A 27,515-nucleotide genomic window follows, 5' to 3' on the forward strand; every position below is an offset into this window, starting at 1 on the left:
AGTCACAAGGTGGCTGAAGCCAAAATTCCCGAGTCACCAGATAGGGAAGAGCCCTTTGCTGACCTGTTCTAGACATTGTATAAAAAGAAATAAACTTTTGCTCTGATAAGTCCCTGAGACTTGAGGTCTATTACTGCAGTATATTCTTCACTCAACAAATACTTATTTTCGTCTTACAATGTGTCGGAAAATGTTCTAAGCACCAAGAATATAAGGTTCCTGTCCTCAAAGAGCTTAATATTAAATTCTTCTTTACGAATCAAACTTGGAATTCTGACTTCATTGCCACAATGATCTAACCTACTAAACTAATGACACAGAATTCTACAATTCTTATTTACATATTTCCAGCTTGTCTATGATAAAGAAAAAAAGTATAAAATAGGCAATAATAAGTGGTATTATAGAATCAAGACAGGAGGGACGCCTGGGTGGCTCAGCAGTTGAGTGTCTGCCTTTAGCTCAGGGCGTGATCCTGGTCCTGGGATCGAGTCCCGCGTCGGGCTTCCTGCGTGGAGCCTTGCTTCTCCCTCTGCCTGTGTATCACCATCTTTCTCTCTGTGTCTCTCATGAATAAATAAATAAAATATTTTAAAAAAAGAGTTAAGACAGGAAAAATTTTCCAGGTTAATAAATAATAGTTCATTTTTCAAGAAACTCTTTCTCAGGGTAGGAGTAAGAGGCTATATTCCCATAGAAGGACAGTAAAAAATCATTTAGGAATCCAAACATTTACAAGTTATCTAAATTTCACTGAGTTATCTATAAAACAATATCTGTATTTTTTAGAAGAGGAAATTTGAGTTTATAAAATGATATATTTAAAAATGGACACTAGAACCATTTTCATATATGTAACAAAGAGCACTATTCTTAAATCCAAATGATATATATATGATTCTCCCAATGCATAATTATAAAAAGATCTAATCAGTACCTAAATCTAGTAGTTCCGTATTCTCCAAAGTTGGGTTTTCATCTATTTAGATATGTACTTTTGTAACTACCTTAAGCTTTTTTTGGAATGAGTTAGAGATGTATAGGGTATATAATCAAATAAATATTCACCTTTAGAGAAGATGAATGAAAGAAGAGTTAAATGACACATTCCAGATTGGAACTGGTTTTATAATTCATGATCTAAGTTAGCATTATTCTTCTTAACCTACTAAAAAAATCCAGGCTTTGTTTATCATGTACCCCAACCTCAGATATTATCTGTACAGAAAAGCAAAATTATCACTTAATGTATTATCCAAAGTCTCACATAGAATTAAAATAGTGTATTTAAGGAATGATTGATTACTTAACACTATATAGATCAAAATAGAATACCACGTTGATGCTTTTCTTGCAGAGCATGATTTATTGTACACTGAAAACCACAGATAATTCTGGGATACTTTATAGCACAAATATTTTTAAAGATGTAGGCACTAAGTTCATTTAACCTGATTAATACTTCAGTCATAATTGAACTTACAGTACTAAGTTACATTTATTAAGGTTAAGATCATTCAATAAGAAGTCAAGTTCAATATTTTTGTGCCTCAAACAAACTAAACTCATACCCACAATTAATCAATACAGGAAAGTTCATCATTACAGAACCAAATCTTAAGATATTTACCTTTTTTTAATCTTTGTAGCATAATTGAATCTATTCATTAACTCAGATAATTAATAAATCATTAGAAAAAAAAACCCTGCCCAACGTAAAAGACACAAATTTAACACTAAATTTATTCGTTTGAAATTTGCTGCAGCCATTGTCACATGTGGGCATATGGAAAAAAAAAAGCTATTGTTAAGCATCATGAAACATTCATCCATAAAAATAGATATGTTAGTTATCCTCAGATTATAGATATCTTAGTGATTTACTTCATGATTCAAGATGTACCATGTTTTTACAATAATTACAGCAATTACAATAATGTTTGCTATGTCTTTAACAATTTGCCTATGGACAGTCCATGCGCTAAGGCATATATATTGGGATTTTTTTAATGTATGCAAAATTAAATGCAATGTATAAAAGCAGATAAAGAAGAAAGAGTTGGCTTCCTCAAATAATACACAGGAAAAAAATTCTTAAAAGGAGAAACTAAGGTAAAAAAATTTCTTTCCCTATTACATGAAAAACTAAAATAATAAAGGAAAAATTTATCAGTTTTTATACCTCAAAATCATAGCCATTCATTTATGACATACCAAGAACTTTAAATATACCAATGCTCAAACTACTGATTCCCTTAAACTATATTTCTAGGAAGTCAGTGTCTAAATTGATGTTTTGAAGTGGCAGACAATCTCCCCCAAAGTCTAAAATATACAAACAATGCCATTTATTTCACAGGACACCAAAAATGGTTTTTAGTTTGGTTTAATGGTTCCTTTGTATTGTCCCATCAAAATACCTTTTCCTTTGTTGCTCTATTCCTCTATGTTAGTATTAAAGTCTTTCAATCTAAGATGGCCAGCTAATGAAGTGTAAAAATTTTAACCAGATGATTTCACTTTCTTTGAAACAGAAACACATAACCCTATTAAATGGTATAGAGTTGAGCAAATCAACTTCAAATTCAATACGCCTGAAAACCAAAGAACCGTTGTTTGTTTGTTTAAACCATATAACCCTGGCATCTGGTTTAATGATATTTTTTAAATGTACTAAGTACTATGATCTGAACATATCACTTAAAACTAAACCATTCCATGGGCATTCCAGAATACCTATCTTTAGGTTTAATTATTTCCAGATGTATAAAAAACCCTAAAAAGTGAATGCAGCCCATAAAATATTTGTTAAGATCCTGAAATTTCTAAAGATCAAAGGAGGAAAACATCTGAATACTAAAAAATAATAAATTAGAAGTGATCAGCAATTTTGCTAAGAGTAAATTTTCATCATCTGTAGCTAAGAAAATTATTACATATACACATAATGCTTTTATTATACAGACATTAGAGAAATAAAATAAAATGTAATTAATTAGTCAAGTTGTCCAGCAGTATTTTATATCTGTTTACAAAAAACACGTTTTAACTAGAAAAAAAATTAACATTCTCAGTCTCAGCCAACATGTCTAATAAGGTTTATACCAAAAAACAGTAAGAGCTCAAAAAGACAGTGAAGAACAATTTGATAACAACCTCACAATGAAACTATTTTTGTCATATCCTCAGTAATATTTTCGATTTTATATATCACAAACATCTTTTGGAATTTATATAAAAGCTCTTTTTTTCTACCAGTGACCAATAGAATCTTAAGCTTCTTTGCATTTAATCATAGTCTGTTGGTTATTGTTATATTTAACTGCTACTCACTTCAGTAAAAACACTGAGAACCAATAGAAGATTTCAAAAAGTTCATAACAGGACTGGAGAAAGACCTTCCAGTATAATAGTTGAGATTTCCAACTCCAGAATAAAATATAATCAGATTATATCTTTGATAATTAATACTGTTGTGAAGATTAAATGAGGTAAAATCTTAATAAAGTCTTCTTCAATAACTATCAGGGTTTTGGTTTTTTTCTGACTCATTCTTTAGCACATAGCTATTGCCTAGGTTTTTAACTCAGAGGAATAGGTTTTCAAGTTATAAGCCCAGCCACTGTCCAGCATGCTTTAGACTAGACAGTGTGTTCTTTGAGGACAGTAACCATATCATTCATCCTGTATCCCTAGTTTTTACAAGTTGCAGGTTTATATTATAGGTACTCAGTTAAGATGTATTGTATACATACATGATAGAATCAATCAATAATTAATCAGTCAGTACATAAATATCTCCTTGCATAAAAAATGTAAGGACACAGAAAGAGTTTTGTTGTCATAGCCAGAAAGAACCTCAATAGATTCAGTCTCTTTATTTCTAGTTCTACCTAAATTTATAATTCTTGATTCATTAATTTGAACTCTCTACAAAAATACAAAATTAAGAAAACATTTTAAGTGACTCATAACCAGCACAAGCATCAGTAACATTTAGAGAGGACAGTAAATTAATAACATTTAGATAATTGTTAGGTTGACACTGATTTGTAATAGCAAAATAACCAAAATGCAATTAAATCTATTAATGTACACTTATAAAATGTTAGATGCTGAGCAATTGACTTGATTTTGAAAAGCAAGTAAACGAATTTCTACTTGGGAAATGGTGTTTCTCTATTAAGTTTTATTTATGCTCTTGTATTCAAGAGGCATTTATGGAACATCTACAGAATTAAGGTAGATTTCTGGACTTGGAAATCAAAGATGAGATTGCCCTGGTCCTGGCCCCGAGGGAGTCACCATTAAGAGGGGAAAACACAAGCCTGTACAACTAATGGTCATGCACTTCAGGATGTAATAAATGCTATAGATACCCATGGATATGCATGCGGTTTCCAAAACACATTTCTGTGTGTATATATTCCTTGGTTAAAATCCTGACTCATCTGTTCAGTACAACAGAGTTCCAAAAATAGCACTTTTTACAGATTTTTTAATAATTTGAAAAAAATGAAATTAAACAGCTCTGTAATTCTCTGTTGAATTGAGAAAAGAAAGCTAAGAAGGCCTACCTCTTTCTCAGGAGGATCCAGAGTGTTTGCACTTTCAATTCCCTATCAGTCTATATTTTTAAAGGATTCATAATAGTCCAAACTAAAGATTATTCTTTTATTGTCTAACATTACAAAGACAAATTTCTCCCCAGAATATAATGAGAGATCTCTTGCCTGCAAAAAGTGCTTGTTGGAATTTAAAAAGAAAAGAAAAGAAAATTCAATAGTAGCTAAAAAATTCAATGACTCCCATGTTCTTCATATGATTCAACTAAAAAATAAGATTAACACTATTACAGATAATGTACATATTCCCTGTTGATAACTATCTGGGCAATTTTGTTCTCTATATTTTCTGTAACTTCTTATTGATAACAAATGAAAAAATTGGAAATATAACATAATATAAAAAAATCACAGATTAAGGCTCAAGAGACCTGGATTCTGAAAATACTTGATCACTTGACAAGTTACTTACGATCTTTGTTCATTCTGTCTGGCAGGAAGTTGGGAGTGACCTAACCCTGCTGGTGGGTAAACACCACAGCATACCAAGAATGTGTGAGATGTCTCATAAAATAAGAAGCTTCCAAAAAACATAGTTTGAAAGTAAATCCCAGTAGATAACTCTGCCTCTAAAAAATGAATACACTCTTTTCTCTAAATTACTAGAGCAGTAAAGCAGGCAGAGCTACAGAAAAGAAAAGTAAATAAATAAACATTATCAAATAAAAATTCTACATGGAAAGTAAATAAAATGCTCTGAGTCATGACCAGCAACATTCTGCTTGCTATATTTTTAGATTTTTTTGAAGTTATCAAATATGCATGTATCTAGATACCAAAAGCTCATAGTAAGCAGAAAAAGATTCAGTCATTAATAAAGTTCATGCTTCACTTCTCTTTATTCCTTTGCTTTCAAAGAACTCTTACTAGAAATAGACATCCTGCATCTGCACCAAAATATTGGGAACCGATATAAAAAATAACTTCAACCCACACAAAGACTCTGGATTTAAAAATATAGCATAAGTTTTAAGACCTTTTTTACTGATAATTTTTGAAGTTCAGATTTAATCTTGAGATATGTAAAGCTTGAATTAGTTCTTGTGGTTTGTTTTATAAAGTTAATGCCTATAGTAAATAGGCTCATGGAAGCTAATGAAATAGCATGCAGTCATATAGCTTGCAAGGGGTAGGGCCCAGATATTCTACCCCAAAATTCAGGCCTGCTCATTTCAACCAAAGAGCAGTCATAGTTGCAAACCAAACATGTTGCCATTCATTGATTCATTACACAAATACTCAGGGAGAGCCCATGCCATGCTATGTGCAGAAGAGACAAAATTCCAATAGTGTGTTGGGTAAATATTCAACAACTGCAGGGAGGGAGGAGACTAATTGTATTAATTGCTTATTTACATAATGTACATACTCCTATAATAACAGACTTCGATCTACCAGCCTCTTTTCACTGAACTTTGAGTTGGAGAGAGGTGCAAAATCAACTCTTGTGAGCCTGTGTGAGCTGGCTCCAGCACACCACTGCAAAAAATTCCTGCCCATGTGAGAAATGCATTTTAGTAGAGAGAAACAACATACTGGTTATATATATGGTATATCAAAACGTGTTATGGAGGAAACAAAATAAAGGCTGGGAAGTTGGGTAGGCAGAGAAAGGAAGGGGCAATTTTAAATAGAATAGTGAGGAAAGATTCCCTTAAAAAATGACATTTGAGCAAAGCCCTGACAATGGTGGAGGAGTGGGCTAAGGAGGAAGAGCATTTCAGTGAAGGGGTCTCTAGGTGGCTATATGATAAAGGTAATTATTTTAAGAATTTTGGTTTTTACCATTAAGTGAAATGGGAAGACATTGAAAGGTTTTTCTGTTTTGGTTTGGTTTTAACCGAGGGATGATATGATTTCACTTATACTTTTCAAAATATTGCCCTTGTTGATGTTTTAAGAATAAACCATTTTGGGAGTGAGCAAATGTGGAAGCTCTGGTAATAATCCAGGCAAGAGGTGATAGTAGGCTGGATCAAAGAAGTAGTGGAGAGAATGTTGAGAAGCGGTGAGATTTCAGATATATTTTGAATGTAGAGCTGTAGAGCCAACGGTATTTGCTGACAAACTGAATGTGAAGTGTTGTCCAAAAGATGATTCCAAAGATTTTATCCTAAGCAAGAGGAAAGGTGAATTCAGCACTTACTGAATTAGAGCAATTTTGGAAGAAAGATCAGGAATTTGGTTTGGTGTGTGCAGAGTTTGATTTGCCTATTAGACATATAAGCAAAGATGTAGAATAGGTAGTTAGGCAAGAGTCTAGTTTTGGGGAGAGATTTGGACTGGAGATAAAACTATGGAAGTAGTCAAGATATTGTTAATACTTAAAACAGGAACTCAATTGGAGCACCAGGTGAATGAATGTAAATTTTTTAAAATTTTTATTTATTTATGATAGTCACAGAGAGAGAGCGAGAGGCAGAGACATAGGCAGAGGGAGAAGCAGGCTCCATGCACTGGGAGCCCGACGTGGGATTCGATCCCGGATCTCCAGGATCGCGCCCTGGGCCAAAGGCAGGCGCTAAACCACTGTGCCACCTGGGGATCCCATGAATGTAAATTTATTTAGCTATTTAATAAATACATATCCCAGCACTATTCTCATTGCTCTGCAAATATTAACTCATTTAATTCTCATTACCCTAAAAGGTAGATACTATTATTTTACTCTTTTTAAAGTTTAGACACTAAAGCACAAAGAAGTTAAGTAACTTGCCCAAGGTCATAAGTAAATGGCTAATAAGTGATAGATTTAGAGTTTCCAACCAAGGCTGTCCAGTTCCAGGATTCTTATTATAGAAGAGAAGTTATGTAAAGGCCTGAGGTAGCCAGCATTACAACATTTAGAGGTCAGGGAGGTGAAGCAGATCAGATCAGTAAATCCTATTCTTTTTTTTTTTTAAGATTTTATTTATTTTTTCATGACAGACAGAGAGAGAGAGGCAGAGACACAGGCAGAGGGAGAGGGAGAGAAGCAGGCTCCATGCAGGGAGCCTGACATGGGACTCGATCTTGGGTCTCCAGGATCACACCCCGTGCCAAGGTGGCACCAAACCGCTGGGCCACCGGGGCTGCTCCTAGTAAATCCTATTCATAGCATGTAACACATTTTACTCTCCCATAGAAATTCTACTTAATGCTTAGAGAGAATAGGTTTGCCAATGTTTCTTTATGATTTTTTTTTACATTTTCTGTAATAAGCACATGTTACTTTCAGAATCAGAAAAGACTACATTAAAATAATAGAAGGTGCAGAGTTATTTTTTAAACTTTGTTTTAAAGGATGCATATCACTCCTGTTTACAGCACAGCTCAATGAGAAGATAACAATGAAAATCATTACAGAAAAACTGAATTGCTTCATCCTTAGGGCATGAGTAAAGTCACTATATAACTTATTATCCAAAAAACAATCCTGAGAGTAAAAGGGAGCACTATTAATTACAACATAACAGCAGGCTGAAGTTAGAATTACCCTAAGCATAACGGTAGAGTAGGCAGAGGCACCCCAGGTAACCTCTTTTTCTTAAGAATAGAATGTATGTGAATACAGGAGAGCAGACTCTTATCTGGTCCATGCACACTACTTTCTTACTATGGTTCATTGTAGGTTAAATATACCTTTATTTGCTGTTATTGTTGTTTACCTTTTTACTAATTATCAGTTAGCACTGGGCATCAAAAAACAAACTGAGAACCCCTGGCATGTTATTATCTGCGGGTATTGAAGATCTGCTATAGAGGGCTCATGAGTCCTTATGATGAGGAACAATAATACAGATGTGCTATTTCGATGATTCAAGCTACATTTCAAGTACTAGGAAAGACATTAGTGACCTTAAGTATAAATAAAATCCAGTACGAAATCAATTTACACAGTGATTAAATACTATATTTATAATCATTAAAAAGAATTATCTTCATTCCCATTCTAACAAGTGAACTGGAACAGAAAAAACATTTAACCATTCACTTCTTATTCCCAAGTTATTTTTAATACTACATAAACCCTAACTTGGTGTGTAATATATACAAGCTGAAATGCAAAATGGAAATACAAGGGAATATACTGTACCTTGTTTTACCTGTAAGAACACACACCTGACAAAAGGCAATTTTCACATCCAAGGTTGGTTCACTGCAGTAGTACAATAAATGGAGGCTCATAAATACCTATAGAAAAAGGGGGCGTATGAATTTCCAAATCACCTATTGTTCATTATTTAATAGTATAAATTTTAATATAATTTGAGTTAAACACAAGGTGTCATGCATAACATATATTTGGCATTATCTGTATCCAGACTAGTATTAGGTACTTTTCATAAATTATAAACATTAAATAATAAAATAAAGTAAAAATTTTCTATTTTTATAATGATTAATACTATCATAATCATAAAGATTTGATATAAAGAATTGAATATACTTAATAAGTTAAAGTTTAGAACATCTTTTTTTATAGCACTTTCAGTTCTAGGCATCTAACTTTAAAAATCTCAAACATATGCTCAAAAGCATATATGTAAGGATGTTTATCATAGAATAGAGGGACTCTTAAATAAACTATAATTGATAATAGAATTATATACAAGCCTTGGAATAATTGAATTCGAGTTTAAGGTATCAGCATAGATAAATTTTTCAAACATGATGTTGAGTGGGATAAAAGCAAGTTTCAAAAGGGTATGAAGATCACTGACTTATTAACATAAAAATTTTAAATATACAAAATTATGTACATTGCTTTGTTATACGATCACAAAACCAAAACTGAAATAAATGGGCACTACGTTAACATCAGTTTAATCTTGGAGGTTAAGTACAAAGATTTCAGTTATATTACTTTCCATATGTTGGAAATATTTTATAGTTTTGTAAAGGAGAGGATTAAATCAATCATTTTTTAAGGAGAGGATAAAATAATGTAAAGGTGGTAATGCTAAATTAGGTACTTATTTGAGTATGATGAAGCAACATCAGAGAAATCCAACTGAAACCTTTTCAGTTCAGTTAAGCACACTTTACTGAATGTTTATTGTGTGCAAGACACAATTCTGTGAGCTAAACAATCTTAAAACCACAATTGACAAGAGACTTCTGTTTCTGGCAATATGAATGATTAGATATCCTGAAAACCACTTTTCAGTGTAAAAGTCCTAAAAAAGTTAGAAAAAATATACAAAGTATTTTTTAATGCATAACTGATCTGCCAAAAAAGAAAAGAAAAAAATTATAAGAGATTGAAAATAATGCGAAAGAATTCATGCAGAGAAGTAAAAGAGCTGAAGCTGTCACTTGTACCCAGGCCAACTGGTGATGTCTGAAGATGAGGACTTTAGTTTTTAAAGAGTAGCATGTAGGGCAGCCCAGGTGGCTCAGCGGTTTAGCACTGCCTTCAGCCCAGGGCATGATCCTTCACCCAGGATCCAGTCCCAGGTCAGGCTCCCTGCATGGAGCCTGCTTCTCCCTCTGCTGTGTCTCTTCCTGTCTCTCTCTCTCTCTCTCTCTGTGTCTCTCATGAATAAATAAAATCATAAATAAATAAATAAATAAATAAATAAATAAATAAATAACATGTAGAGCCCAGGAAACAAAGCTTAGAACCTATCTATGGTAGGAAGTCACATTGAAGACACCTCACTGAGCTTAATAGAGGAAATTTTTTCATTTGTTTTTTCTATTGACTTGATGAGGTACATTCACAATAGTTCTGAATAGCTTTTTTAATTATTTAAATTAAAATTAGTTAACATCCAGTGTAGCACTGGGGTAGAATTAATGAGATTCATCCAGTGCTCATTCCAAAAAGTGCTCTCTTTAATGCCCATCACCCATTTAGCCCATCTCCCATACACCTCCCCTCCAGTAACTCTCAGTTTGTTCAATAGAAGTTTTAAGCAAACCTTAGGAAAGCTAGCAACACAATCCCAGGAGTCTGAATTGCAAGAAAAAATACATAGGAATTGACAGATTTTTTAAATTTCAAAAAGAATGAAAGGGCAAGAGCATAGAAGACATTCCTGAAGAAAAGAGAATGGGTGTTTTGTCTGTGAACGTTAGGAGGGTACAAAGCTGCAGTAAGAAAACATATGAGAGATTGATGCAGATAGACCTATAAATTAATAAAGAGCCAAAAACAGACACACACATAGGTGGAAGCCTGATTATGTTAAAGTCTGCATTGCAGATATTTGGGGAAAGAAGAAACTATGCATTAAATAATGCTGAGACAATAGGTAATGCATCATAAATACAGAGTGCAGAGGGTGGGGAGGAAGCACACCCCTGTTGAAAGACAATTCTCTAATTAGGTCTTTCACATTCTGGCATGTCTTGCAAACAGAAGCACCGGCTGTCATTATTCCAGACTATCTTCTCAAGGGTAATTATATAGCAAACAATCTTGGAAGACAGAGATACTATCTCTCTCTTGAACAAAGAGCAAGTTTGATCACTCGCCAGTATAATAAAAAAATGATGTTTCTCTGGGGCAAGCCGTGCTTATTGCCAATTATAAAGATTTGGGTTCCTTATGCTTGGAGTTCCACGTCTATAGCGGAACCCACTATATATGCAGTAGTCACCTGACTTTCTTTGAATCACCCTTTGGAATTGGGGCCTGAGGAACTACCACGAATATTGACATTCTAGCTACTGCTATTAATGTGAGTAATAAAGACCAAGAATCCATGTCAACTTCAAGCTGCATGGTGGAGTCTTGTATGTTTGTTTCATTATTATTTTTTTATAGCCTACATATATGAAATGCCATTTGATATGTTAAATATTTGTCAAAAAATTCAAGTGACATAAGGAACGAGTGGTCATTTATTCTTTTGCTGGGAGTTGCTCTGTAGGCACAAATGCCTGGAACCAAAACATTCATAAAAGCCATTGATGGGAAATGATCTTAAAGAGAAATGCCAAGGAGGGTAAAGCAGGAAGAACAGAAGAAACTGTGCTTGATGATAACATTAAACTACTGAATTAAAAATTCTGGAACTTTTCTACTTCTAGACTTCCTGAAGAAGGTAAACCTCCCCCATAAAATAATTACTAAAATATAATCAGAAAAGTAAAAAATAAAACAACTTCTCAAATAGTCTGTGAGATTATTTTATCGTATCCATGAGATTTCCATAAAATTTATGTATTATTTTTGCCAAGTACATCTACTTTGTTTAAAATTTTAAATTTAGTTTTACACCAGGTATAGGGCAGCCCGGGTGGCTCAGCGGTTTAGCGCCACCTTCAACCCAGGGCCTGATCCTGGGGATCCGGAATTGAGTCCCACGTCCGGCTCCATGCATGGTGCCTGCTTCTTCCTCTGCTTGCGTCTCTGCCTCTCTCTCTCTGTCTCTCATAAATAAATAAATAAAATCTTAAAAAAAAAAAAAGAGTCAGGAACCCCTCCTGACAGTGCCACTTAAAAAAAAAAAAACAGGTATAATTTACACACAGTAAAATGAACAGTTCTTTAGTGTATAGGTTGATGAGTTTTGACAAAAGCACATATACATGTAACTCACATTTCAGTGAGGATAAAAAATAGTCTAAAAACCCCTTTGCTCTTTTCTAGACAATATTCCCCAACCCTGAGGCAAACAATGGTCTAACTTCTTTCATTATAAATTAGTTTTTCTTGTCCTAGAACTCATATCAATGAACATACAATATACACTCTCTTTGGTTGAGCTTCTTTTGATCAGTAATATGCTTTTAGTATTCAGCCATATTGGCATAAGTTTTACTAATTATTCATTTTATGGCTAAGTTTAATGCATCACAGGGTGCTTGTCCATTCTGCTTTAGGTCATTTGAGGTGCCTCTATTTTTTAATGTTATTAATAATTCCGCTATGTATATTTATGTACATGTATTTTTGTTAAATATGTTTTCATTCCTCTCATGAAAAATAGCATGAGAAAAAATTGTTGGATCGTGAGATTAGGAATATGTTTTATTAAATTTTGAAAAACGGGCACATTATCAGGCACATTATCAACTTGCAGCAATGTATGAAAATTCAATTGTTTTACCTCCCTGCCAACATTTAGTGCTGCCAGTTTTTTAAATTCTAATTATTCTAGTGGACATTTAGTAATACTTTGTTATGGTTTTTTATTTCCTTGATTGCTAATGATATTCAGCTTATTTTCACATGTTTATTGGACACTTATTTAACATCTTTGGTTAAATGCCTTTTGAAATCTTGTGCATTTGGTGGTGGACTGTGCATAGGGGGAGGAGGTTATGTGTCTTTTTATTACAAATTATAGAAATTCTTCATTTATTTCAGATAAAAGTTTTCTGTCAGATACATATATTATGAATATCCTCTTTCAGTCTGTAGCTTGCATATTTAATTTAAAAATGCTGTCTTCTAGTAATACTTAATTTTATGAAATTATTTTATCATTTATTTTTCTTTTATTAATAGTGTTTTCTTGATTCTATCAAGGGATCTTTGACCACACCAAGTTTAGAAAGATATTCTTCCACATTTTCTTCTTGAAGCTTTATATTGTTCACTTTACTTTTAGGAATATGGTCTACTTCCAATTAATTTTTTTTAAGATTTTATTTATTTATTCATGAAAGACACACAGAGAGAGGCAGAGACATAGGCAGAGGGAGAAGCAGGCTCCATACAGGGAGTCCAATGTGGGACTTGATCCCAGGACCCCGGGATCACGCCCTGAGCCGAAGGCAGACACTCAACCACTGAGCCACCCAGGCGTCCCTACTTCCAATTAATTTTAATCTATGGTGGGATTATATGTTAAGGTATATATTGAGGTTCATTTTCTTCCTTATAAATAGCCAGTTGTTCAAGTATTCATGGTCCTAAAATTTCCCATATTGAGTTGCCTTGTTGTGTTAGCCAAAAAAATCAATTGGCTATACAAGTGTTGATCTATTTCAGGACTCTATTCTGTCCCATTGACCTACTGTCTGTATTTACACCCATATCATTCCATCTTGATTACCGAGTTTTATTGTAAGTTCTTCAAATGAGGTAAGTTCTCCATTTTTTTTTTCTTTTTATTTGGAAGATTCTTTTAGGTCTTTGCATTTCCACATGGACTTTAAAATCAGCCTGACAGGGCAGCCCCGGTGGTGCAGCGGTTTAGCGCCACCTGCAGCCCAGGGTATGATCCTGGGGACCTGGGATCGAGTCCCACATCGGGCTTCCTGTATGGAGCCCGCTTCTCCCTCTGCCTGTGTCTCTGCCTCTCTCTTCGCTCTCTCTGAATGAATGAATAAATAAATAAATCTTTAAAAAAAAATCAGCCTGACATTTCAAAAAAAAATTTTTTTTAACTTTCTGGAGTTTGATTGAGAATGTATTAGAACTATAGATTGCTTTGGGAAGAAAAATATCTCAACAATATTGGATATTTTTATCCATAATTATAGTATATTTGCCCATTTATTTTAGTTCTCTCTAATTTACATCAGGAATGTTTTGTAGTTTGCAGTGTATAGATCTTGTATGTTTTCCTTTAAGTTTATTCTTTAGCATTTACATCTTTGATGCTAATGTAAATGGTATATTTTTAATTTCCATTTCCCAAAGACTTATTTTTTTAAATAATGTTAATTTTTGTAAGTGACCTTGTATTCTACCACATTGCTATACTCATTTATTAAAACGAGTAAATATTTTATAGGTTGTTTAGGATTTTCCTTATACACAGAAAAGTTGCCTTCAAATGAAGATAGTTTTTTCTTTTTCCTTTCCAATCTGCTTTTCCTTGCCTAATTGTTGGCTCCGATCTTATGTTGAATAGAAGTGAGGAGATGCTGATGATCTCTGTCTTTTAATAGGTGTATTTAGTCCGTTTACATTTAAAGTGAATATGAGGGATCCCTGGGTGGCGCAGCGGTTTGGCGCCTGCCTTTGGCCCAGGGCGCGATCCTGGAGACCCGGGATCGAATCCCACATCAGGCTCCCGGTGCATGGAGCCTGCTTCTCCCTCTGCCTATGTCTCTGCCTCTCTCTCTCTCTCTCTCTGTGACTATCATAAATAAATAAAAAAATTAAAAAAAAAATAATTTTAAAGTGAATATGAATACTGCTGACATCAAGCCTAACACTGTACTATATGTTTCATATTTTACTCCTGTTTTCATATGTTTCATATGGAAAATATTCTATTTTTCCTCATTCTCAGCCTTCTTAAGAACTGTCTTTTTATTTTCCATTTTATTTTATCCAACAGCTTACTAGTTATACTTTTTTTAGTGGTTGTTCTAGAGTTACAACCTGCATTTTTAATTTTTAGATACTTTTTTTAGTGGTTGTTCTAGAGTTACAACCTGCATTTTTAATTTTTAGTCATGTAACTTCAAATAATATTATTCTACTTCACATATAATTTAAGAAACTTACAATAGTCTACTTCAGTTTTCTCCTCTGGTCCTGTGAATGATCGTTGTCATTTATTTTACTTATACATAATACTTTATAAACTCCATAACAGACTGCTATTATTTTTGCTTTAAATAAGCAATTCTATTTGAAAAGAAATTAATACATTACAAAGAAAAGTATTTTATATTTGTTACATATTTTCTCTGTATAGTTCTTTCACAACTTTAATATTTTCTTAAGCAATTATGTTTTTAATGTTATTATAAATGGTATTTTTATTTAATTTCCATTTTCCAAATGCTCATTTCCAGCATTTAAAATTTCCATTCATTATTGACTCATTACCTTACAGCATGCATTCAATGGGGAAATGTTCTCCCAGCCATTCTTTAATATTTTCCTTCAGTTTTGTCACAACACTTTATTCATACTTTTAGAACAAATATCTTATAATATTGTAACTGTTTGTTCATATGTCTGATCCATGCTACATTATGACCTTCTCAAGGAAAGGGACTATGTTTTATTCATGTTCACAACCCCAGGGCCCAACACTATTCTTAAAATATAGTTAGTGTCGAGTAAATGTTTACTGAATTAAAAGGAGAATCAAATGAAAGAAAGCTTCTTTCCTTCTCTAGCACAAATCTAAGTATTTTCATTATCTTTGCATATTGATATCTATAACTTTTCAATTAATTTGATGCTAATAAACTAGGAATGAGGAGTTTGTAGTAGTGGAAGAATGGAAGAGTCCAACACAGCTGACCTCAGAAATGCTACCCAGCAAAGCTGTTTTAGTTCTGTACTGCTGAATTGGGCATGTGGGAAATAATAACATCCAGCCCACCACCTGAAATGAACAATGTATTTTAATTTTTAATGAGTGAATAATCTTGCTATGGGAAGCAAGCATCCTGATCTTTCCTGGTTGCATTATAATGATTCCAAATGTAGCACCATGACTAAGTCACTAAGTCACTGCAGAAACTTCTTGTTCCACAAAGGGTCATTAAAAGCAAAAGAATGTTCAGTATGATAATCTCAGGGAATTACAAAAAATAGTTTGGTAATTATATTTCCTGATAGCATGGCAGAAAGCATTTGGCACCATTGCATAGAAACAACATAAATGGCCAGGGAATTGTCTCAATATTAGTCTAAAATGTAATTAGTGACAATATCTTGGTGTAATAGAGGACCCATGAGTAACTTGAAAAGGGAGGGATGATAATTTGGGGAGCTTAGAGCTTTCAATTACTGGTTGTTCCTGTGTGCTCCTTGCTATGTACTATACTGAGTTTCTCTCATTACATGCCTGTATGAATTAATGGTTACTCTGAGCAAAGCAGTAGGCCAAGTTGTACGAATGAGATATACTTAAGAATTTATTAGGTTGAATTGGTGCACAGCAGCTACTATAAAAGAATGTAACTATAATGTGTTTTAATAGCTTAGATCAATATTTAAATTCTTTTGTATTTGAGATGTGCCAACTAAACCACAGGAGGTTTGAGAAGCTTCACAGACACAAAAAATCAGTTCTGGGTAGCTCCAGGCTCCCATAGTTTGTCACTGAATTACAATACCTGCAAGAGAAAACTAAATGAACAATTGATTACAAAAAAATGTTTGGAGATCCAGCACTTTCCAAGTTGAACTAATATGCAACAAACTCATCTGTAAATAATTTTTGCATTTATTACATATCAGACTTATTAACAGATGACTCTCTTAATAGCCTGTAAGCATACGTACAAAATTAGATAATTATTGTTAATTACCAAAAAAAAAAAAAAAATACTATGTCCAAAAGAATTCTCCCAGCTATGTATAAAAAAATGTACATTTAAAAACACAAATAAAAGTAAATATACCATAAAATAAGTAATTATCTTTTTAGCGCTGATAGAGAAAATAGATTTAAATTTAATTTTCTATTAAGAACTGTGCATTTGCTCACTTTAAGATACTATTAAATCTTTTGGTCTATGGACTATCATTTAGAGCAGAAGTGACCCATGGACTAAATTCAACTCACCACCTATTTTTATAAATAAAATTTTATTGGAACAAGGCCATTCATTAGTTTACACATATTGTCTAAGGCTGCTTTCATGCTATAATGGTAGATTTGAGTTACTGTGACAGAAACTATATGGCCTGCAAAGCCTAAAATATTTACTATCCAATTCTTTATAGAAAAGTTTGCCAGGGGCACCTGGCTGGTGGTCAGTAGAGCATGCAGCTCTTGGTCTCAGGGTTGTGAGTACAAGCCCCACACTGGGCACAGAGCTTACTTAAAAAATAAAAACAAATAATTTAAAAAATTAAAATAAATTTTAAAAGGAAAAAGAAAAGGTTACCAACTTCTGATTTAGAGCACTCTCAATACAAATATCTAGAAGCACACCATCAGTTCAGTATAAAGGTAAAAATAATTTTTTTTTGGTAAAAATAATTTAATGTCTCTAATCATAAGTATGTGATAATACTTTCTAATAAATACTTTCTAATAAATACTTTCTAATAAATAATATTCAATATCTAATAATTACTATTTCCTTCCAAGTAATCTGTTCTTGTCTATATCAAAAAGCTAAGAATCTCTTAAAATATTGTTCATATAACAACATGATGCTTCCATAGAAATCCTTTGATAAACTTATTTAGCAGGAATAAAGCAATAGAGACCAGAATGTAAGAGATGAGAAGGAAGCAAATACCTAAGAAATATGAAGGATTATTAAGAGAAAGGACATATAAAATAAGAAATATAAAAACAGGGATGCCTGGATGGCTCAGCGATTGAGTGTCTGCCTTTGGCTCGGGGTGTGATCCTGGAGTCCCAGGATGGAGTCCTACATCAGGCTCCCTGCATGAAGCCTGCTTCTCCTTCTGCTTATGTCTCTGCCTCTCTTTGTGTCTCTCATGAATAAATAAATAAAATCTTAAAAAAAAGAAATACAAAAACAGCAAAATTCCCCAATTCAAGAATTATAATACATACAAACATTTTTAAGTTTTCTTAATATCGGACATAAAGCATTGCTTCTGGTCCAGAAACCTGGTAGTGTTAGCTAACATGGACTCTTAAACATCACAAAACTTTAGATGAGCTGGGTAAACTGTAACAAAAAGTAGTTAATGTGCAGCTGAATTTGCATTAGAAAAGGAAAATTGCCAGTGGTGTTCTGAAGTTGGCTCCTACGATCAGCTTGCAAAAGCTGATTGTGCACAGATTTTCCCAACTCCAAGCTTGATGATACCACTTCAGTAGTTTAAAATTGACTTTGGTGAGAATATTTATACCATAGAAACTGGCAAATGCTACAAACCAAGCTTTCTTCGGAGACCTGATGATTAAACATCTACTAGCACACCCCTGGAAGTTACCAGGTACCAGAAATGAAAGAAGAAACTAAAAGATATATCACAAATTTCCAGAAATATCACACGGAAAATAAATATCACAAGTGAGACTTATCAGATACTATAAAAGAAATATTACTACCACAAGAACTTTATATGATGAAAACAATTGGAAAGACCATAAGTAGGAAGGAATGAAATAGAGAATCAGAATAAGAAACAAGTGCCAGAAGAAATAAGCTATCGCTGCAATAAGAAAAATAATTGATAGATTTGAAAATGAAGTAAATAGAAGTTGTGGGAAAAGTAGCTTTTAAATTAAAAGCCTAGGGCAGCCCGGGTGGCTTAGTGTTTTAGTGTCACCTTCAGCCCAGGGCATGATCCTGGAGACGTGGGATTGAGTTCCATGTTGGGCTCCCCACAGGGAGCCTGCTTCTCTCTCTGCCTCTCTCTGCCATTCTCTCTCTCTCTTTCTCTCTGTATGTGTCTCTCATGAATAAATAAATAAAATCTTTTAAAAATAATAAATTAAAAGCCTAATAGGTTGAGCAGGCTAAATAGAAATAGTCAAGTTAATGAACTAGAAAGAAATTCACAAGAATTTATCACATATTAACAAAGAGATGGAAAATGTAAAAGACTGAGAGATGAGATACAGGCAATAGAATAACACAGTCCAAAATAAATATAACAAGATTTTCAGAAGGTACAAAGAAAATTAAATAGAATGGGCAAGGGGAAATATTTGAAGTGATAATGATAATTCTCCTAAATAGTTGAAAAACATAATGAAGTCCTTAGCAGCATAGATAAGAGTAAATCCATGCTTAAAAATATTATGAAGAGCAGCCAGTACAGTGATAAAATCTTAAAAGCAACTAGAGATAAGAGTCAGGAGTCTCATAGAAGAACAATTGTACTGATGAGTATAAAGGTTTTAAAGTAAGAAAAATGGTACTTTAGAAATGTCACTTTAAAACACAAAACAGAACCATAAAAAAAGAGGAAAAAAAGAAAACAGAACAGAACTAACATGATGAGCACAATAAAACATACAAACAAAAAGACCAGCTTATTATTACCAACACATAGTGGAAAGGAAAGTCCTCTAATTTTGATGAGAAAAATTCTAATTATTTTTTAAAAGATTTTATTCATTCATGAGAGACACAGAGAGGTTAGAGGCAGAGACATAGGTGGGGGGAGAAGCAGACTCTCTGCTGGGAGCCCAATGCCACACTCAATCCCAGAACCGGGATCACGCCTTGAGCCGAAGGCAGACGCTCAACCACTGAGCCGCCCAGACACCCGAGAAAAATTCTAATTTTGATAGCAAAAACATCCTATGATTTGCAACCAATTGGAAGAGAGCAATTAACATTAGAGTCACCTTCCTCCTTCACCAAGGAGGGACACAGAAGTCAATCAAGGTAGTCAGCACAAATAATCCCAATACAAAACTATCATCAAAGTAACTTAAAAAAATTCTGCTTAATAGCAAAGAAATAAAAAATAAAATATTATTTTGCTTCTAAAATTCTTGAAGTTTTTTGATGGTTAATGATCAATGCAGAACAGACCTACCCTGCTCTCTTCCACTATTTCTCTCAATATCTCATTTCATTCATGTCTTCCCAATATAAAATAAGCACTAAATAATGAATTTGTTGAATGAATTTGTTGAATGAATTATTTGTTGAATGAATTATTAGATGTTGCAAATTAAAATTGATATAAACTTTGGGGATAGCTCGACAACAAAATATTAAACTGCTTTAAAATGTATTTAAGATTTAAATAATTCTACACCTAAGGATTTATGCTAAAGATATAATCAAGTATCTGTACAAAGATCAATCTATAAGAATGTTAAACATAGCATTATTCAGAGTACAATAATTGAAAAACTAAACATTCAATAAAAATTATTTTATTTTATTATTTTATTTTATTTGAGAGGGGCAGAGGTGGAGAAGGACAATGGGAGCTGGATAGATAGAGTCTTAGGCAGGCTCCACACCCAGGGCAGAGCCCAATGCATGGCTCAATCTCACGACCTTGGGATTGTGACCTGAGCTGAAATCAAGAGTCAAATGCTGGGGCACCTGGGTGGCTCAGTGGTTGAAAGTCTGCCTTCCGCTCAGGTCCTGGCCCTGCTTCTGCTCGGATCCTGGGAGTCCCACATCAGGCTCACCGCAGGGAGCCTGCTTCTCCCTCTGCCTATGTCTCTGCCTCTCTCTGTCTCTCATAAATAAATAAATAAAATCTTAAAAAAAATAAAGTCAGATGCTTAACTGACTAAGCCACCTAGGTGCCCCTAATAATAGTATTTTAAAAACATAGCATAATCCCATTTAGCCACTTACAAATCATAATATGTATAAATGTTCACAATACATTATCAAGGGAAAAAACATAACAAAAATGGGTTACGATAAGTCCCCAATCTTTTTTAGGAAAATAAATATGAATATAGTTTTAGAGAGATAGAAATATACACATTTTTAATCTTTGCGCTTTTACAGTGAAGATTGCATCTTTTTAATTAAAAAATGCTATTAGAGCATATAGGAAAATGACATGCAAATCTTTCAACTTCTCCCTTTTAACTGAAAGAAAACAGAGCAAGTATCTAAGCAACTTCTTTTCATAGATAAGAAATTTAAGGCCTAGTGATAAATGGTTAGGAAATCTTCCAAATTCAAACGTCATCAGTGAGGCAATAGGACTCAAATCCAAATGTCCCGAATGCTATACAGTAAACACAGATTAAGTTTCTCCAAAACACTGACCAGAAAACATTTTAAAAATATGTTAGAAATAGCCTCTCAGGAATTGATTTTTTTTCTAATTGTACCTAAAATTCATGTACATGGAGCCTGAACCTAGACACAAGTATTTTACTTATTTTTCTAAAATATCCTGTACAGAGTTTCATTAACACAGAGAAACGGGATTTTTTCATCATTTGGAAAAATTAGTAAAGTATTGCTTAAATTAGTTCTAACACTTTTAACAGACACCACCAGTTTAGATCTCACTATCAAACACAAGAAGTATCTTACCCAGGTGAAGTATATAAACCATTATCTTTGCCTAGTTACATCTTTTTCTTCAACATTTCTCAAGACATTTTGCAATTTAAAATGTCAAGAAACTCAGCTCTTCAGTTACTGCATGAAATCCTGTGTACCTACCACCACCACACCTATTATTCTTTTTTTTTTTTTAATTTTTATTTATTTATGATAGTCACACAGAGAGAAAGAGAGAAACAGGCAGAGACACAGGCAGAGGAAGAAGCAGGCTCCATGCACCGGGAGCCCGACGTGGGATTCGATCCCGGGTCTCCAGGATCGCGCCCTGGGCCAAAGGCAGGCGCCAAACCGCTGCGCCACCCAGGGATCCCCACGCCTATTATTCTATACACAGAATACTCAGCCTCTACTATCCTCATGCTCCACACATCTGTAATCATTTCTAGGTCTCTATGTGTCTGTGTATGAATTATATAATATCTTTTCTAAATATTAGCCAGAGTGAAAGGATGATATTATTTTCCTCACTGATTCTACATTAATAAGATAACATTTATAAAGCATAGAACATAGTGACTTTTACATAAGTGCCATATATGTGTTTCTTATATATACAATTTTATAGATAAATAACATTTCACATCACAGAGAGTAATATATATATAGACTACAATTCCCAAAGAGTAAAAGTAGCAATTAGTGTCACAAACAGAGGCATTTTGATTTTTAGTTAGGACTCCTTATAATATGTGAAGCCTTTTTTAATATTAACCTCATTTCAAAAAGAAAATTCAAATTCCTATCATATGGACTCAATGAAAAATACATATATATTTAGTATCCAATCCATGTCAGATAGCTATACTGGAAAGTCATGTATAATACTGAAGAATTCCAAATAAAAGGCCTAAATCAGTGCCTTTATGGAAGATATAAAATTAAATTATATCTCATAAAATTAAATATCATAAAATTAAAATATTGTACATATACATGTTTATTTCTAAATCCTCGGGGCTAAAATTTTTCCATTAAAGTAACTTTTTAATTTTTCTGAAGATGGACATATAAAAATATATTTATTTTAACACAAATAGTATAATAATATGCCTTCAGCAAGAAAAAAGAAACAAACCTTTAAGCAATTAATTCAAAAGACAAAATGAAATCTTACTTCCACTAAACAAATAGCATTATTGCTTTAATTATGCATCTCTGGAATAACTAGGCCAAGGGGCTATTCATTAGGTGAAATGTCAACTTGAACCCTGGAGGGGTGATGAACTTACACAAACAACTTGGTCCCTTAAGTGGTGTGGAAAAATCTAACAAGAAGAATAAATTCAGAGGTCATTTCATCTTCCAGTCACTTAGCAGCTGAATGGGAGTGAAGAGGGCAAAAGGGAAATGATTTCTAAAAATAATTAACCATAAACTCTGAGGTGGAGATAAGTAACGGGAGGATGAAAATGGAAGCAGCTTTCTCCAGGGTTTCCAGCCAGCTCTCCTTGCAGGGACACATTCATCACCACACAAAGCCTCACATACAAGGTTTACAGCTGAGCCTTTCAGTCTACATAACTGTCTCCATCCCCTCCACGTCCCTCTTCCCCCTGCTGCCTAGAGTCTTTCTCATTGTGTCACTCATGGTTTCTTTCCACCTCCTAGTTTGGGAGATAGATTATCAGACTAGCCCCTTCTGCAGACATGATCAGCATGCATCCTATCTTGCACAGTCAAATCTTTTTAATTTCTGAAGAACAAGCTTGAGGAAACACAAATACAGTTGCTCATTTCATTGAGCAGCATAAAGGTTTTTTTTTTTTTTATCTAGTCAAAACTTCATAGAGTGAATAAATAAAAGGAGGATATTTGGGATATTGCCAACACAAATTCATAGCACAACGGCAATGCTTCAAGCAAAGAGAGCAACCAAAAATTCACATAAAATCAAATGTTCCCTTATTCTTTTAGTCTAAGTTCAGTGGATATTTTAAAAGAATATTCATTATAAGAATAATATATCTATTATTTCAAGAAATATAGAAATATGCACTTATTATTTTGTGGCTGTTAAAAAAATTGTAGCAAGTTTAAGCCAAGTAACCCTTAGCCTTTTTGGAGGAAGATGATTTAATGACAACCAAATTAATAGATAACTTGAAGATCCTTTTTCTTTAGGTAATTAAGTATTTTGTAGGAAAAAAATGAATATTCTTTAAGTAAAATATTAATATTCTTATATTCAAATGGTTTTAATTACTTGCCAATGTAAACTAAAGCAAATTATGGATTATGGGATGGGGTAAGGAGAAAGGTTTGAACATCTATTGAAAAACATAAGGCTTTTTAAAAGTAATTATGATAAATTAATTGTTTTAATATTTTCTTTTCCAGAAATATGTATATGAATTAAAATATATTACCTGATCTTACAACATAGAACTGACTCTCTGCAAAGCTTATGTTTAGAAATTTTACCCATATCCAATCTAAGTAAATCATGATATACTGAGTTGCATTTAAATGCTTACTTTAGGGCACCTGGGTGGCTCAGTGATTGAGCATCTGCCCTTGGCTCAGGTTATGATCCTGGGGTCCTAGGATCAAGTCCCACATCAGGTTACCCACAGGGCACCTTCTTCTCCCTCTGTCTGTGTCTCTGCCTCTCTTTCTGTGTATCTCGTGAATAAATAAAATATTTAAAAATAAGTAAATAAAAACCTACTTTAAAATGTGCCCTAAAAAAAATAAAAAATAAAAAAATAAAATGTGCCCTACATAAATGTCAATAAAACTACATGTAAAAAAAATATGTAAACAAATCAAAAGGCATTTTAATATGGCCCATGACAAAATAAAATGTTATGCCAAAAAATTTAGTTTGGTTTAATTTAATCCATGACATTTCATGATTGGTTGAAATGTCACAACAAAAAGTAAAGTTCAAATAAAGCCATTAGAAGGCTGACCTATATTTAGTCATCACTTATAAAAGCTACTCATGCCGAATGCTTCATCCATAGTAAAAACAAACAAAAGCTAACAGTACACTAACCTCTGTGTTTTGAGTTGAACTTCTGTTCAATTTTGACCTCTATATTTTTTAATTGAACAATGGGTAATGTGGGAAAATATAAAACTCTTAAAGGAGTAATATGATTCCAAAAGAATATAAGAATCCTGAATCATGTCCTTTCTTTTATTTTTTTGACATGGATAACAGAGCCTTTACATTTTGGTAAGTAGACAGACTATTCATAGGAAAGAAGGGCAGTGATGTCATGAGTCTTCCTTAACAGCAAGAGAAATATTTTTTCTCTCTTTGCATATATTTATCATATAATTAACAGGCTGGTACTTAGAAGGATACATATATATACAGAACACACATATATATAGAACTCCACTTGCATTTAGAGTTGGAAAAGCTAGTTCAAAATTTCACAAGTATTTCTTAACAATGAATACAATGTTTTAGGTTTCTTCTAGTGACATACTCAGGCTAACATATTTATTATGGCATTTGTATCTAGCACTTTAGCATTTGGATCAGAGCAAACATCTCTTTTTGTTTGTAATCAAATTCTGTCCTAATCTCTAGGCCCTCCATAACCTTTAAATATGTTCAGTAGATTCAGGTGTGTCTTAATTGTCTCACAACATAGGGAACTTTTGAAGGAATGACTTGAATCATGCTCAAAGATTAGAATGTTCATTTTTTGTATCACTTTCATCTCCAATGAACATGTTTAGGAAAGCTCTCCCTTTCCTCAAGTTGAAAGCTGACTTTGGCTAGCCCAGCTAGGATAGTCCACTGAGTAGAAAGGAATTGGAAAATGTCAATCAGCTTTGACAGTGTTCAAACTCCAAGGTAAAGTCTAGAAATATAAAGAATCCAGTTTGAAGCCAAACAAACAAAATTAAGAAGTGTTTATGGGTTGGCATCAAACTACACAGGAGTATGAAGGTGCAAATCCTGAGAAACTGCTTTGAGAAAATGCCATTCAGCATGTCACTGACTTTTACAGATCAGGGGTTTGAACGGAATAGCTCAAAATGTAGGAAGTAAAAGCCATACTAAATGGCTACTCTCCGAATATATCTTATGCAACAAACAAGACAGTATAGAAACTGCAGTAATCAAGCATATTTGTAACTAATAAAACAGGTACATTTCTCATTTACAGTGGATATCGTGTAACAACACCATATTTCCCCTTCAGGACTGAGCCACTCATTTCTCCATCTGCTGGGAGTTTTGCCTGCTAACAACACACAGCTGAGCCTCTTCCTAGGAATGGCCCACTGCTAAAGGGAGCTTCTCTACTGAAGGTTACGCCCCTTTCTCAGTGAATGTGGCATATGAGCCCCCTGGCCCCCAACACATACCTACTCTTTGTCTTAAGATGTCTCTGTAGGGTCATTCCAACTTCACAATTACTCATGGGGTTAACCAAAGCCCCTGTTGCAAATGCATTGTAGTTTGGCTTTATCTCCTGCCAATGCTGCTTTTCCTACTTCCTTATAGGTGTTTTCCTAAAAGCATTGCCCAAATCATCACTCTGGCTCAGAACATGTTTCCCAGGGAATCCACCCTAGATAAGTTGATACCAGGAATAGTTCTGAAAAGCCCACTTTAAGATGGAATTTGGATCTGGATAACCTGTCTGGTAAGGATGATCCCATCACAGGTAATAAGGCCTAGCATGCCCTTATAGAACAATTGCTATAACTTTCACAGGTGATGACCTGGAATGCAACACACTAGCAGGTGCTTAGATACCTGAGAGATTGAAGACACATTGTATGATTGAAAATACTATGAGTAAGGTCATGCCAAAGGGACACAAGAGCCAATCTGAAAGAGCCCCCAATGGCCAAATCTGGAACAATTCAAGCAACAACATAAATAATGTAGTATTGGATTATAATCCAAAGTATAAAATAAATATACATGAGTCAATATTGATATAAATATATAAACAAATGGGGGGGAAGAAACAAACTCTTTACCAAAGAGTCCAAATAATTTATGTTGATACCCATCCCCTCCAAGAGGTGACACTTAACTTCTCTATCTCACAACCTCACCACTTTACCCTCCAGGGTAAACTTCCTTAACGACTTATATCCAGAATTTAGAAAGCTATATTTCAATACATGAACTCATGTATTAATATGGCAATTCATATGTTGAAAATTTTTCATTCACTATTCAATCAACAAATATTTACTGGGTATTATCTGTGTGCCAATTCTTGTGCTGGGCCCTGAGGATGAGCAAGTCTAACATGACTGTATACTTCGTGAAGCTCTAGGCCTAATGGAAGCCAATCTAAGACTCTATGATTAATGAAACTACTTTTAAGGAAAAACAGTAATAAAGAGTAAAGTCAACTTATCAGTTTTTAGGTGCTGAATTCTCTATGTTCAAGAGTAAGCTACTCTCTAATAAGATTTAATTTGCCCCTGATTCTTCATGACAAGAAATGAAAATACAAAGTATACAAACATATGAGTTTATTTTTACTCTATTTGAAATCAATTACCATATTTTTCATGTGTCATTCCAAGGAGAAAAAAATGTGTTTGGTGGGAAAGAATGTAACAATGTAACAAATATTTACTGTTCTTAGAAGACAGAATACAGCTTCCAAGTTTAATAGGCTTCACTATAGCATTAAAGCCATTGTAAGGGTGAATTGATAAGGAAAACACAGCACTCAAAAACCATGTTTTAACCAAGCAAAGAATGTGGCTTTCTTTGGTGTCTAAACAAAACTACAAATTCATAATAAGGTATAGCTCACACTTGTAGCTTTAGCAGACCACTAAGAAAAAAACCTTCACACTATGAGGAATCCCAAAGTAGGTGGGAATCAGGATCTAGTCTTTTCCTATTAAAGTGGAAGGGGAAAAGGTATTTCTTTCCCCTGACTTTTATAAGATAGAACATGGCCAATGACCTAACCACAATTAATCAGATATGATTGTCCAAGATTGCTCTTGGGGCTCTAGATCAGCTGAGAATACTGCTTGGCATCAATGAATGATGGGAGAAGGCAGTTGTAGCAGATGTCCAGAAGCACCAGAGTC

The 27,515-nt window shown here is 33.7% G+C and overlaps 1 protein-coding gene across 7 annotated transcripts in view; it reads right to left on the reverse strand.

Moving 5' to 3' along the window:
• Positions 1 to 27,515, reverse strand: part of MAPK10 (mitogen-activated protein kinase 10) — a 300,398-nt gene that overhangs the window by 139,086 nt on the left and 133,797 nt on the right. For 4 of the 7 annotated variants that reach the window (XM_077882779.1, XM_077882777.1, XM_077882778.1 and 1 more), the window contains exon 3: positions 8,727 to 8,798. The exons of 2 other annotated variants lie outside the window; for them this stretch is intronic. In XM_077882779.1, coding sequence (XP_077738905.1) covers positions 8,727 to 8,792 — 66 coding nt within the window. In that variant the 5' untranslated portion in view covers positions 8,793 to 8,798. Of the gene's footprint in view, positions 1 to 8,700; positions 8,799 to 27,515 lie in introns of all 7 variants that reach the window. One more of the 7 variants, XM_077882780.1, reaches the window with a different exon arrangement.

Source organism: Canis aureus, chromosome 33 (genome assembly GCF_053574225.1).
Source record: "Canis aureus isolate CA01 chromosome 33, VMU_Caureus_v.1.0, whole genome shotgun sequence".
NCBI lineage: Eukaryota > Metazoa > Chordata > Mammalia > Carnivora > Canidae > Canis > Canis aureus.